At 38.6% G+C, this 15532-nt stretch overlaps 2 protein-coding genes across 2 annotated transcripts in view; one reads left to right on the top strand and one right to left on the bottom strand.

Annotated features, from left to right (window-relative positions):
* Window positions 1-15532, top strand: part of LOC149239228 (nuclear/nucleolar GTPase 2-like) — a 307088-nt gene that overhangs the window by 226876 nt on the left and 64680 nt on the right. Inside the window, exon 5 of the mRNA XM_089369804.1 lies at window positions 9273-9373. Coding sequence (XP_089225930.1) covers window positions 9273-9373 — 101 coding nt within the window. The remainder of the gene's footprint in view (window positions 1-9272; window positions 9374-15532) is intronic.
* On the bottom strand, window positions 9453-14493 carry LOC149239229 (uncharacterized). Its single transcript, XM_089461011.1, has 4 exons — window positions 12734-14493; window positions 12492-12633; window positions 12037-12363; window positions 9453-9480 (listed from the first exon to the last, which is right to left on the bottom strand). Exons 1-4 carry the CDS (start codon window positions 14454-14456, stop codon window positions 9453-9455), a joined length of 2220 nt encoding a protein of 739 aa, XP_089317137.1. The 5' UTR covers window positions 14457-14493.

Raw genomic sequence — 15532 nt, 5'->3', positions numbered from 1 at the left:
TGATGTACTCAATTTCTCTTTTAGGTGACATCTTCATAGGAAGATCTTGGAAAACCTTTTTGTGTTTTTGAATTAGTTTTTGAACTTCAGGTGGTTCTTTGCTAACCAATATTGAAGCCGACATCTCCATTTGATGACACTGCACTACATATGCTGGTGCTCCCTTCCAGATCAACTTCATCATCTGGACTGACGATACAATTTGATTATGAGGGGGCTGGAGCTTGGAACCCAAATGACTTGTATTTTTGCCCCTCCCATCTAAAATTTATAAATTGCTTTTGATGGTTAGTAGAGTAAGTGCCTAGGGCTTGTAGCGATTGGATACCTAGGACCACATCTACTCCTCCTAATGTTACAATGTAGAATGAAGATTCTAGATTGTGATCCTGAATCTGTAATTTGAATTTATGGCATTTCCCTCCTTTTTCAATTTTATTTCCATTAGCTACCATCACTTTCGTGTTGGGCATGGGATATGTGAAACTGTTGAGCCTTTTTGCCATATTTAAGTCCAAAAAGTTATGGGTGCTTTCGGTATCTATTAGAACCATTGCGTTGCTCTTTTTGATATATCTTTTTAACTTTAATGTCTGGGGTTGAGATATACCAGTCATGGCCAATATACCAGTCTTGTCTGGGGTTGAGATATACCAGTGTTATCCTTGTTAGCAGTTTGGGGAAATTTTCATCTTGAATATACTTTTTCAACTTTTGGCTATTGCATCGTTTCGAGCTTCTTTTCTGCAAATTTTGCTTTCTGTCTTGCTTCTTCTTGTATATTATTATTGAGAATACAATTATATGTAAGGGAAAAATAAGGATTATAATAATAATAATAGGATTATAATATAATATAATATTAGAAAGAGTGCATAATTATAAAAGTTTTAATAAAACTCATAGTAGCTATTTTGTATGAGGGGATGACACATGTCCATTGTCAAACCTACATGTGACCAGGGTTAGACAAGATCAACACCATAGTTTGTAGAAACTGGAACTGGGTTTTGAACTGGTCCACTTGTTTAACTAGGTTTTGAACTGGTCCACTTATCTCAACGATCTCTTTTGTTGAATATGATTTCTTCATTCCAATGAAGTGTGCATACTTGGTGAGTTTGTCGACAACTACGAGAATTTTGTCCTTGTCATTAGACACAGGTAACCCTTTGATAAAGTCCATTGATATTTCCTCAACAATCCGGGTGTTGTAATGTTCTCATTTTTATTTCTCTGGCATTTATCGCATTCTGCTACGTATTTTTGAATATCGTTATTCATTCCCTTTTGTGCATTATAGTAGGTTTTAAAGAAACCTACATGTCCGACTAACAGTGAGTCATGGGACTCTTTGAGAGCCTTGGCTTTAAATTTAGAATTTGGACTTAGGTAAATTCTCCCCTTGTACCACAAAATATCGTTTTTCCATTCAAATCTTGAATTTTGAGGAGGGTTATTGATTATAGCACTTGTTTCTGGATGTTTTGCATATTCACTCCGAATTTCATTAAGCCATTCCGGGATAGCAGCTGAAAGTGCAAGTAATGATGATTCTTCGTCTTTCCTAGGCAAAGCATCAACTACTACGTTGTCTTTCCCTTTCTTATGTAATATATCCATGTCGAAGGCGACAATTTTTTCGATCCACTTTTGTTGTTCTGTAGATAGCATTTTTTGCTAGAGGAGGTGCAGGAAATTATTATGTTTTGTTCGTATTAAGAACTTACTTCCCAAGAGATATTGTCTCCACTTGGCTAATGCGTGTATAATGGCAAGCATTTCCTTGTTATATGTGAATTTGAGACATTATTTCTTGTTGAGCGTCCTGCTTTGGGTGACCATCTTGCATTAATACTGCTCCAATGCCAAAACTTGAAGCGCCACATTCAATTACATATGACTTTGAAAAGTCTAGAGTTGCCAATACAGGTGCATTAGACATGATTTTCTTCAGGTCTTCAAAACACTTTTCTGCTTCATCATCCCATCGAATGAGTTCTTCTTTAAAAGGTTCGTTAGCGGTGTGGTTACATGGGCATAGTTTTTAATAAACCTTTGGTAGTACCCAGTACACCCTAAGAATCCTCTTAACTTGGAGATGTTAATTGTTTAGGCCATTCTTTTATAGCCTTGATCTTATTAGGATCTACTTTTACTCCTTCCTTGGATATTATGTGCCCGAGGTACTCTACTTCTTCTTTCCTGAAGGTACACTTGGACATCTTTGCATAGAAGTTTAGAACTGATGTTCTTCTAATATGGTGAGAACTTGCTCTAGAGGTTGTAGATGTTCTTTCGATGTTTTACTATAGATTTGAATATCGCCAAAGAACACTAACACAAACTTCCTTAGATACAGACGAAATACCTCATTCATGGTGACTTGGAAGGTTGCCAGAGAATTAGTTAATCTGAACGGCATTAACTTAAATTCATAATGACCTTGATGTGTTCGAAAAGCAGTCTTCGGTATGTCCTCTAGCCTTATTCTAATCTGGTAGTATCTTTATCTCAAGTCCAATTTTGAAAAGTATTGTGCTCCATGAAGTTCATCTAGCATTTCATCTATAAAGGGAATCAAAAACTTATTCTTAATCGTTACCTTGTTCAGTCCTCGATAATATACACACAGTCTAAAGGATCCATCCTTCTTTTAGACTAAAAACACTGGAGCATCATAAGGGCCTCTACTTTTTGAGATGATTCCACACTTCAAAAGATGTTGGACTAGTCTTTCGATTTCAGATTTTTGATGATGTGGATATCTATACGACTTGATATTGATAGTGTTTGCCTTGATTTGACTTCGATGATGCACTCAATTTCTCTTTTAGGTGACATCTTCATAGGAAGATGTTGGAACACCTTTTTGTGTTTTTGAATTAGTTTTTGAACTTTAGGTGGTTCTTTGCTAACCAATCTTGAAGCCAACATCTCCATTTGATGACACTGCACTACATATGCTGGTGCTCCCTTCTAGATCAACTTCATCATTTGGGATGACGATACAATTTGATTATGAGGGGGTTGGAACCCAAATGACTTGTATTTCCGCCCCTCCCATCTAAAATTTATAAATTGCTTTTGATGGCTAGCAGAGTAAGTTCCTAGGGCTTGCAACCATTGGATACCTAGGACCACATCCACTCCTCCTAATGGTACAGTGTAGAACGAAGATTCTAGATTGTAATCCTGAATCTGTAATTTGACTTTATGGCATTTCCCTACTTTTTCAATTTTATTTCCATCAGCGACCATCAGTTTCATGTTGGGCATGGGATATGCGAAAATGTTGAGCCTTTTTGCCATATTTAAGTCCAAAAAGTTATGGGTGCTTTCAGTGTCTATTAGAACCATTACGTTGCTCTTTTTGATATATCTTTTGAACTTTAATGTCTGGGGTTGAGATATACCGGTCATGGCTGATAATGATATTTGTGGAATATTCTTGTTATCTGATTCTGGAGAAAATTGTGGAGAATCTTCAACTTCTTCTACATCTGATTCTTCACTGTCTGAACCATTGGTTGCTTCACATGTATACAGGTTCTTAGTCCCTTTTTCCTCAACACATTTATGTTTAGGATCCCATTTTTAGCCACAACGTCTGCACTTGCCTTGTTTCATTCTTTACATTTCCAAATTAATTTTTTCTCCTTCACGAAGATATGGTGGAACATATTTTGTCTTATCCGTGTTAGCAGTTTGGGGAAATCTTCGTCTCGAATATACTTTTTCAACTTTTGGCCATTGCATTGTTTCGAGCTTCTTTTCTATAACTTTTGCTTTCTATCTTGCTTCTATAGCAGTGATGTCATGAAGCTCAAGCTCAGCCTGGAGATGTGGTTTAAGTCCCATGATTTATGATTGAATGAGATGAGTCTCTGATAATCCAGGTACTCTTGTAGCTAGAGTTTCCCATTCTCTAGTGTATTCGTCCACATCTCTTTTTTGTTGCAACATGGTGAGTGCTAAGAACTCTTCTTTTTTGACACCTTGGAACCTCTTAAGGAATGCATTTTTGAATTTCTTCCAACTCATAGCAAATGTCGTCTTCTTCCACCATATATATCAATTATATGCTTCGTCTTCCATTTGCATGGATTCATGCCTTATCTTTTCATCATCATTATCAATACTGTAAATCTTGAAATATTCTTCTGCTTTATTTAACCATGCAACACTGTACTTCTCGTTATCATCAAATTTGGAGAGATCAAGTTTTGCTCTTCATTGATATGTAGCAACTAGTGGGGTGAAGAAAGGGTTTTGATTTGAAAGTTGCATATTTGAGTATTGATAGCAAAATTGCATATCTTGAAAATTCGTGTTACTATTTTGTAGATTGGGCATGGAAGATGCTTTTGGAGACTCAAGGTTCTGATGTGAGTTTGATGAGTTTGACGTATTTGAAGAATCTGGATGTTGAGTAGCTTCGTTATTCTGGGGTATTTGATCAGGAGTAATTTTCAACTTTTCACAAATACAGTTCAACATCGCCATTGCTTGATTATGAGCTATTGATGCTGCATTATGATTTCGATCCACCTTATTTGAAAGGATTGCATGATCTTTTTAAAATTCGTTATGATTCTGCTCGAGCTGACTCTCTATTCTCTTCGTTGTATCCTGGAGCTCCTTGATTTCATTAGAATGTCTAGTAACCTTATTCTCAAGATCTATCAATATTTTTACTAAAATCAACCATCGACATTGACGAAGACATTGATTGGGTATGTGGTGGTGTATATTTATCCAGCTTAACCTTTTTTCTTAACATGACCCCCCTTTTCTTTACTTTTATATATATATATATATATATTTTAAATCACTTTATTTATAATTAAATATTAATTAACATATTTAGCTATCAAATATTAATTAATTATATAATTATAAATCATATAATAAATTAATATTACAACGATATGGTAACTAATATAATTATGAATTGTTAAATCCACTGAATTGATCGAAAGAGACAATGCGATGGTCGCGGTGACGTTGGGTGGAATGTGTCGATTGGGGAGGTATGAGGTGGTCGGTCAAGCGAGGAATGAAGGCAACAAATGGATAACAATGATTGGTCGAGGCAGAATGAACTGTGCTGGATGACACAACGTTGGACAGTCATAGGGGATGTATGGACAATGGAAACGCGCAGTGTAGGTGGATTGGGAATGGGGAAGGCGCAGCACAGTCGGACAACAGGGAAAATAGATGGACGAAGACGTTCGTCTAGTAAGAAAGAAAAACAACGGAACAATAGGTTGACCAATGATGGAGACGGTGGACACACACATGGGAGGACAACGGCGAAAACAAGAAAGACGGTGTGTCACAGAAGAACGGGGAGTGTACATGTTGGCAGCAAAGAAACAGCAAGGGACAACGGACTGAATGTGAATGCAGGTCAAGGGTCGTTGGTTCTGATACCAAATGGAGCGGACTTGCTCAGTGATAGACAAAAAATACATATGTTTTATTAATAATTGAATGACGATTACAATGAATGAGGGCTCTGGCTTTAAATATAGACCAAGAGCCATTACATGAGGGGTCATGATCTTTGATCGCGCCTCTTAGTCTAAAATGAAGTTAATTTAAGTTAGTAAAATAATTTTATACATAACAATGATTTATGATCAATGTTCCACCAAGTCTCCGGGACGGGGAGACGCGGGTGCGGGGAGACGCACAAAGGGGACGTGTGGGAGAACCCTGAAATTTTAGGGAAATTTAGGGGAGACGGGGAGACGTCGAGGTATATATAATATAATTTTTAATTATATATATTATATATATGTATATAATTTTGAAATTTTCATGTTCATATTCATTGTTCAATAATGCTAATTCATCAAGATTCAATAATAAAATTCAATATGAAATATTCAAATACAATGTACATTGATCCATATCATTCATCATTCATCAATCATCAATCATCATTCTATAATTTACTGTTACATTGAATCATTGATCTAAAAATTAAATGCTGTCACTCATTTTGCAAATAGTTTATTTTGCAGATTTTGTATTATTTAATGCCCTGCAAGAAGGGTTTGCTTAAAAAAAATTAAAATTTAAACGGTGAATTTAACAAACAATTTAAATTTTACAGTTCTGAGTTTAAAAAAAAAAATTTAACAGTGAATTTGACAAACAATTGAATTTACAGTTCTGAGTTTTTTAATTTTTAATGCCATGTAAATGAAAAAACTTCAAAACTTTAACACTGAAACAGTGAAACATGAAAAAAAAAATTAAAAAAAATTGCAGTCAAACTCACTGTGTACAGTTTGGAGCAGCTGCGTGGAAGTTTGGACTTTGGAATAGCGTTACACTTTACAGGCTTACAGTTACAGCAAAGATGCCGGCTGGGTGGAGGACGATGGTATAGCAGCAATGCTGCTTGCGTGGAGGGTTTGGTACAAGTTAAAACAGTTTAATAATTAATAATAACATTAAATAATACATGGCCCGATTAGTGAACGCTGAGAAGCCCAACGAAACCACCTCAGAGACAGCAAAAAATCCACAAAATTACTTCACAAAATCACCTCAGAAACGAGTTTTCTTGTTTGAATACGCTGCTGCTTGCTGCCTGGGTGGGAGGATGCCACTGCAAATTTGCTGAATCGTTGAATCAGAATCTTGATACGCTGCCGCCTGATGCCACTGCTGTTGAACTTGAAACTTGATACGCTGCATGGGAGGATGCTGCCCAGTGCCTGCCACTGCTGTCACGGAAGTTTATATTGGAATTCCTCCACACCTCCTCAAACAACAATGCTCCCACCATACGTTGCTGCCTGCCGTTGCGTGGGAGGAATGCCTCTGTTAATACGTTGCGTGAGAGGATGCCGCTGCCACTGCTGTTGATAGTGATACCTTGCTGCCTGCTGCCTGCGTGGAGCAAGATACGTTGCTGCCTGCCGCCTGCGTGGAGCAAGAACTGCAAGTTTTCAGCTGTTCCTAAGCGCTGAAGCCTGAACCTAACAGCAAGCCGCTGCGTGGACTGCGTGGAGAAGAGGGAGGATGCGCTGAAGGTTTGAAGAGCAAATGGAAGAAAAAAATGCATTGAGGGGTAAACCGTAAGAGCATAATGATTCATGAATGGCGGCAAGTGAAAATTAAAAACTTGAATTAAGTTTTAACCCTAACTTTCCAATATTAATGTAATTTTTTATTTGTAATTATTAATTTAGTTTATTTTTTATGTTTTTTTAATAAATTAATTTTCATTTTCTTTTAATTTTTTTTTTGGTTTATAAAGGGTAATTAGACAAAAATGAAGGGGGACGCCCAGAAGAACCCCATTTTCGGGGGGACGCCCAGAAGAACCCCATTTTTGGGGGGGACGCCCAGAAGCACCCCTTTCGGGGAGTCGAGTCTCCCACACTGGGGAAACGCACCCCCTTGCGTCTCCCCGAGTCTCCCCAAAAGGGGGACGTGGGGAAATGCACCCCCGAGAGTCTCCCCGTCCCGGGTGCGTGGGGTGCGCGGGGTGCGCGCACCCCACCCTGGGGGACGCGTCCCCGTGGAACACTGTTCATGATGCAAGTAAGGGCCTACTTTAGTGCAGGTCAGCCCTCATTATTAGTTTTAGAACCTTAAATTTTCTCCAGAGTCTTTTCAATCTTCTCTTCCTTTTCTTTATGAAACTAATTGCTCTATCTTTTGATGTTACATCTGTCTTGTTTCATGCTAAAGATGTAGTTTACTATCACTTTATGTATGTGAGTTGAACTGTCTATGGCTGTAATATAATGTACAGGCTTTCGAGACATTGTATTGCCAGCTGATCCTTTTCCATTTGGCTCAATATCTTGTGTTCAAAAATATTGTTGAGGATTGTTGCATTTCTTAATGCTGAGGTCAAATCTGCTCTTGACCCTTTCTCAAGGAGTGTGAACTTGAAATCTTGCCTGTTGCTTAATTTTTCCCTAAAAATTTGGCTGTTGGGATTTTTAAATTCATGGAACTATCAAAGGGTTCATCATAGTAGGATTGGGTGAGCCTGAAATAGTATAAGGAAAGTTTTTTAAGTTTTGACTTAGATTTTCTACAGAACTGCCTGATGTGGCAAAATGCTCTGCATTCTTTTTGTTATATTTCGATGTAAATCTTTGTGTTGTTTTATAATTTATTCTTAATTTTGAAATATTCAATCATTTCTTATATTGTATTCTGTTTGGTGCATTACAACTGTGAAAGTGGTTGGAACAATAGCAGCTTATAAGATGTTAAATCCTGAAAATGGATACGAAAGTAATTTATGTTCTGTTATTGTATTGTTTAAGCTTTGTTCTGTCGTATTGTTTTCGGCTAGTGCCTTTTCCTTTGTCTTGATACTTTTATCATGCATTCAAAATATATGCGAATATTTTGATTTTGAGGTTTGGTGAATGTTAATTTTATTCCCAGTGTTTGAACCTTATCTCCATGGCATTCATTTTTCGTGTAAGTTTGTAGTTGATATTGTATGGTATCATAGAAAATACTATGAATACAAGTAAGAGCACAAAGAAGTGTAATTTTATGTTTATAATACGTATTTACTAGGATTAATTGATTGTTCTAAAAAATTTAGTTACTTGGTGTCATTCATTTTTATCAAATTGTTCCTGCTTTCATTTTTTAAAACCAATTTGCGTATGTTATTACATCCTTGAGATATAAATATTATCAGACTAACTATGATTTTCATCTAGTGAAGTCTCTTGCCTTTTCCCTGATAAATAATTCCTCTCACCCTCCCATTTATTAATCATTCAGAGTAAGGAAGCTGGTACAATGCCATCTCCCTGCAGATTTCCCCTCTTCTCCAGTTTTAACTGTTAGCATCAATAGTGTCTAGTAACCCTGTGGTACTGTCAGTCGGAACGGATCCCGTGATCTCCCTGGGCATTAAACCTTAGCAGAAAGGGTTGAACCACCTGAGCTATCCCTTGTGGCTAGTGAAGTCTCGTAGCTGTGTCTATTAGGTTTGTATTTATTTGGGAATTATATTTATGTTCTTACAACTACATAAAGCGGTATTTATGCTGTGCAGTTTTTACTTATTCACATGTGCAGTTTGAAGAAAAATGTTTGCTGTTTGCTGACTATTGTCTGAACAATTTTTCCTTTGGTTACTGCTGGCAAATTTGTTTCCATGCTTTTTGTTGTCTTGAAATTTTTGTAGGTCTTAAAATCTTTTTTTTTTCCATCATAATACAATACAATTATGTGGTTGATTTATAATTTTATGGTATGTCTATCAGGTTCGTGTAGCAAATCTACAGGATGCATCTGAACACATTGGTGAGGTTCTTCGTCGAGTGAAAAGGGATTACCTCAAAAGAGCCTACAAATTGCAGGATTGGTAAGTTTACTTTTACTATTGCACTGTGGTTATTGGTTTTGTTGCATTTGGCTTGTTACACTAAGATTAGGGTGGTGCTCTACAGCCTAATATGGGGATATGTTGTTCTGTAATGTTACATTAAAAAATATTTAAAATTAAAAATAAATAAAATAAAATAAATAACTACATATGTTCATATGTATGTGACAACATTTAAAAAGTTAAACCAACCTAAATCTGTCGTAAACCTGGCTCTATCAAGCACCGTTGATGAGCCTCATCATTGGGTAATTATATGGGCCTTAATTCACCTCCTAGCTTAGTCAAACCAGCTATTCTCACAACTTATTGCATACTTTTGATTGTATTTTGTTTATGAGATGAGTTAGAGTTGGATATTTTGCTTTGTGGTCTAATGTGCATTTAATGCAAGATTAAAGGATAAAAGCAAGGAATTTTGGCAAAGACCTTGGTCAAAACTCAAATGGGACAAGGGAGAGGAATTATAGGAGGTAATTCCTCTTCATTTACTACCTCCCCATTCGAATATTCCTCCATCAGCTCGGAGTGCAAGTCGCCAAATCATGAGGACTAGAAGGCAACTGAGCAAGTGAAAGTCAAAACACTAGTTTATCTTGAGTTTGGGAGCCGAGCCTCCCTAATTTTAAGGAAGTCATTGGAGACTTCAGACGTATAAGTAGAGAAGCCTAGGACCTCAGTAGGATTCAGATTTTTGATTGTAAAACTTTACTTTATTTTCGAGTTGCAAGACTTGTGACAGTTTTTGATGTAATCCGTTGTTTTGATAATAAGAATGAGTTTTGTTTTGAGCCAGCACTAAGTTAACTCAGAGGGCTGAAGCTCTTGGGTTAGGGCCCAACCCTAGCAGCCAATGCCCCTCTTTATTGTACATGTATGCTGGCGTAGATCCATTGTTTAATCGTTTGTTTGCTTAAGTAGCTGCATTTCCATTACAATAGTGTAGTGTAGATTGGTTGTGTTTTGGTTTGCTTCCATTTGTGCTTTCTTTCAATTAGTAGGTTACCAAGGAGAAAAAGATGACCATAAGGTTATCAGCAGGTGTCTCGGCCTCACCTCCTCCCTCTGGGACCATGATTTGAGGAAGAGACCCTTTAGCAACCCCAAAAACACAGATTTCTAGTTCTTGCATGAGCTTTGGAGTTTGTCGTCTTGATTCAGTACTTGGTTCATTTCATCGTCATCTTTTCCCATCACTCTCTTTTTGTAATAAGATCTCACTCGTATTCTCATTTCGTTCAACACTTTCTTCATGCATAATATATGCGAAAGCTAATAAATCACGTCTTAATCAGATTATACTCGTGGATTTGCTTACCATCCGATCCACAACAAACCTGACCAATCGCCGTGAACCGCGTGTCGCGTATTCATTTCAACGTTTAACTTTAGGCACCCCAAATCTCCACCGTCGATCTGTTTTGCTTGATCCAACGATTATCGCGTCACCCACTCGCCAACTAGCTTGGCCGATCTCCACCGTTGATCTATCTCGCATGATCCAACGGCCATTGCACAATCTCGTGTGAATCTTGCATGACTGGTATCCGACCGAGAGCACGTGAGAAAAGTGGTTTTCCCGTGCTACGTGTCACTCACATAGGCTAATCGCGTGAAATTTAGGAATTCCGCTTACATCTCTTAGGGCGCGCGAGATACTTTTACCACCTATGAAGACTGCTTTATGGCGTCACCTGCGCGCCAACAAGCTTGGCCGATCTCCACTGTTGATCTGTCTCGCTTGATCCAACGGCTATCGTTCACCTGCTCGCCAACTAGCTTGGCCGATCTCCACTGTTGTTCAATCCCGCATGATCCAACGGCTATCGCGCAATCTCGCGTGAATTGTTGCATGATTGATATTTGATGGAGAGCACGTGAGAAAAGTGGTTTTCCTGTGGTACGTGTCACTCACTTATGCTAATCGCATGAAATTTAAGAATTTCGCTTACAGCTCTTAGGGCGAGCGAGATACTGCTTACCGCCTACAAAGACCGCTCCATCATTCCGCACGTTTTTTACCCTTTTGTTGCCACGTGACTTGATGTGATCCACCCATCGATTAACATAATCTCCTGCGATAAGATCTCCGTCACTCATCTTCCGTTAATTCCAGTGTTGATAATATCGGTATTGGGAAAATATCGGCGAGGGTCCGGAAAATATCTTATCGGAAATATCGGCGAAAATATCGGCAAAATATCGGCAAATATCGGCAAGCATAAAAAATGCATAATATATTCATTTTTTTTCAGATTTCTAAACATATAAAGCAATAACAACATGAACTAAACACATTGGCACATAAATATGAAGAAAACACTGATATATATGATGTCAAATAGAAATGATATATCAAAGGCGATACCAAATCGTGCTAATCCCTGATAATTGTCCATTCAAGGACTCAAATGTGGAGAACCAATACAAAATAACATCACATATAATAATAAAAGTATCTCATCATCATGAGTTACATGTAGCATAACAAATAAAACTAGCAGCTATCTATCTACTGCCCTCTCCCCCTTTTACGGGAAAACATGATGGGCTGTTTGTCAGGCCTGCCCCTAGTAGTAGAAGGCCCTGACACTGCCTCTGCACCTAATGTAAAATAATGAGTGATAGGCATGGAGCTATGCTCTCCTATATCTATAGCAGATGGTGTTGATGCTCCCGCAGTGTCCTCCTCCAACTCCTCCTGCTCCTCCTCTAAGTGCTGCTGCTCCTCTGACTCCGAGTCCTCCTCTTGCTGCCCCTGCTCTAATGGATCATCTGCCACTGGCTCCTCCAACCATGAAGGTGACTCCTCCAATATGGGCTCCTGAGACTCCACCCTCCACGGAGACAATACATCAATATTGTCTAAGGAAATGGCATCTGGATCCACTGGTGATTCTGTTTGCCTCACTCGAAGTCGGATGTTGTAATGCACATACACCAAATCGTTGAGGCGTGCGAACTCCAACCTGTAAGAGTGTCAAAAAAAGTAATGAGTCTTGACTCTTGACTCTTGACACTTGAAGGTCATAAATTAAAAATTAAAAATTACAATAAGTGTAATTGCTCAACTGAAGGCTTGAGTTCAAAGTTATACCTGTTGCGCTTTTTGGCGTGTATTTTCTCAAATACACTCCAATTGCGCTCACACCCTGAAGAGCTACATGTTTGACTCAAGATTCGTATAGCCAAATTTTGCAAATTTGGTACCCTTGCACCATAGCTTCGCCACCAAAGATCTACAACAAAATAATGAAATAAAAAATTCAAAAACTTAAAAGTTAAAAGTTAAAACATAATTAAATTCAAATTTCTAATGAGTGATGACTTGTCACTTACGTGGCATGAAGAGGGCCCTTTCCTTAATGGCATCATCAAAGCCAAATAGGCCAACACAATCCTGATAACTCTGTACCTCGCGCTTGATTTTGCTACGAAGCTCAGAATCAGGTACCATCCTCTGAATACAGGTATGGAGCCCTTCCATCACCTCGCCATCAAAACGAAAATTGCATTTGTATGCAAATGCAGGGTTGAGGAAGAGTGCTGCTGCATGAATGGGTCGATGAAGCATCCCTGTCCACCGATTATCGATCACATCCCATAACATCATCTGCCTATTAAGGCCAGCAGAACCCTTGTCTGCATAATAGGAACGAATGGCCTCCTTGGCCCTATCCATGCCCTCATACAAATAAGGCATTGCAGGCTTCTCTCCATCCACCAATCTAAGAACCTTTACTATAGGTTCGCTAACTGCACATGCTTCTTGTACTCCACGCCAAAATGTCTCAGAGTACACCATTTTTGCAATGGCTCTCCCATCAGGTCTCTTGCTGTATCTACAAGCACGCCAATCATCAGACACAAACATTTGCTTCAACTCGTACTGACATCGAAGCAAAGACTGGAGAGTAATAAAGGTTGTGGCAAAACGTGTGATGGCAGGACGCCGCAACTCCTTGTTTTTAGTGTACCTCCTCATAAGGCTAAGAACATAAGCATGGTTATAAATAAACTTGGGGATGCTCCTAGCCATATCAACTGCCTCCTTGATGAAGGAGAGTTTCCCCATATCCTCAAGCAACAAATCAAGACAATGCGCTGCACATGGAGTCCAGAACAATGTGGGATGCCTCTCCATAAGCATTCTGCCGGCAGACACATAATTAGCTGCATTGTCTGTTACAACTTGCACCACATTCTGCACACCAATCTCCTGAATGAACCCATCTAACAACTCACATATCGTTGCTGCATCTTTGATATGTTCTGATGCATCCAACGATTTAATAAACATGGTACCTTTAGGACAATGTACCAAGAAATTTAGAAGGGTCCTACCCTTCCTATCTGTCCAACCATCAGACATCACTGTGCATCCAGTGACTTCCCATGTCTGTTTCAACTCCGCCAATCTAGAGTTGATGTCCTGTTTTTCTGCTTGAAGAATTGGCCCCCGCAACTCCTCATATGTGGCACTTTTGTACCCTGGGCCCACAACAGCAATAGCATCACACATTGGTTGCCAAAATGGATTGGTTTTTGTGATGCTGAGAGGTAAGTCGCTCCAATAAATACACCTCCCCATGACTCTATCTGCTTCTTCCTTCTCCTTTTTTTTGACAAGCGATTTTATGCCAGGTTGTGCTCCAACTCCTGTTCGTGGAACAAAAAATGATGACCTCGCATTCACACTAGCATGTGATGGTGTGCCAGTTGTGGAGCCCCTCCCACTAGCGCCAGTAGGGCCACTACCCTGAACATCAAAATCAGGAGAAGATATCCCAAAAGATCTACCTGCACGTTCAGCTTTGTTTCTTTCCGCCTCTTCCTTCTTTCTGTCCTTTTCTTCAATTGCCTCAAGAGCTTTTCGTATAAGCTCCGGACTAGAAACTCTACAAATGCCAACATCATGTCCAGGGAGTCTAGCAAGATGGTATTTCAGTCGTGTAACCCCACCTGTCATCTTGTCCCCACACAATTTGCATGAAAGATATGCACGATTTGTCCCACCATCAGGGATCCCATACTCCCAAAATGGGTCCAAGTTTTTTGGCATATTTGTATTTTGTAGTGGGCTCCGGCTAACTCAAAAGGAAACCTACAGCACCAAAAAAAATTTAGAATTAGTAACTTAATATATAAAATTTAAATTTATAAAATTCTGAAGAAAAGCTCAGATCGAACTACCCAGAAGAAATGTCAAGCATAAAATCAAAATTCTGGGCAATTCTGTGAATAAAACACTGCAGACCTGGGCCCATAGACTGAAGTTCTCAAGGGAATCGAACGGGCTATTGACACTTATCGAAAGATGGACTGCTGTTTTTTGAATTTTCTGACCAAAATAAAATAACATCTTTAAAAAATTAGCCAATGATGTGGCTAAGTTAATGTTTACAATGTACATTGTTTCACAGGTCTGAGCTCTAAAAGGTCTTCACTGAATTTGGTAATTAACAATTTAACACAGGTCCAAATTTTTCTACAAATGCTACAGGTCTATAATTCCAAATTTTTCTACAAATGCTACAGGTCTATAATTCCAAATTGCTACTAATTAATGGCAGCATGACAGCAGTAATCTTGATTCTTGACATAGTGACCTGATGACTGTAATGATAGTTGTTGTGACATGACAGTGACATAGAATTAGGCTTGCACTCCATTACAGTGGTGACACAATGATTCTCATTAACACAGTGACAATCTTACTCCTTCTACTATATCTCTGTGGTAACTTGACACACATCTCAAAAGCTCTCTATTTCAGTATAAACAATGTGAAGGATCGCTTGACTGCAGCTCATGACTTGTTCTTACAATGGCTCTGGTTTGCATCTTTAATGGTGTCACTATACTCTGCATTATACTGTGGCATTGGGTTCGATAACATCTGGTGGCATAGTCTCATATGGCAGTGACAAAGACACATGGTTTTAAGTTTTTATTATTTAACATTCACACATAAGTTATACATTTTGTTTATGTATCATTAAGGAGTGACATTACCATTGGAGGCTACAAAGACTGCATACTGTCGCAATTTATTAAACCCTCCGCAGCCAAAGTATTAACGGTTGGGGAATACGCATACCTGGAAAGTTGTAAACTACTAAACCGGAACCCTCCGCA

This window comes from Pinus tabuliformis, chromosome 8, assembly GCF_031772625.1.
Source record: "Pinus tabuliformis cultivar Carrire ecotype Pingquan chromosome 8, CPIR1, whole genome shotgun sequence".
NCBI lineage: Eukaryota > Viridiplantae > Streptophyta > Pinopsida > Pinales > Pinaceae > Pinus > Pinus tabuliformis.
The sequence above is the reverse complement of the archived record's forward strand: the minus strand, read 5'-3'. Positions and strand labels throughout refer to the sequence as shown.

What these genes read in the sequence shown, in the direction of transcription:
- LOC149239229 (XM_089461011.1), bottom strand. Translation starts at nt 14,456, where the DNA reads ATGCCAAAAAACTTGGACCCATTTTGGGAGTATGGGATCCCTGATGGT. An exon ending in AAGGGCCCTCTTCATGCCAC is followed by an intron (nt 12,634 to 12,733) that starts GTAAGTGACAAG and finishes ATTTTGTTGTAG; the next exon opens with ATCTTTGGTGGCGAAGCTAT. An exon ending in TCTGCTATAGATATAGGAGA is followed by an intron (nt 9,481 to 12,036) that starts GCATAGCTCCAT and finishes GTAACATTACAG; the next exon opens with AACAACATATCCCCATATTA.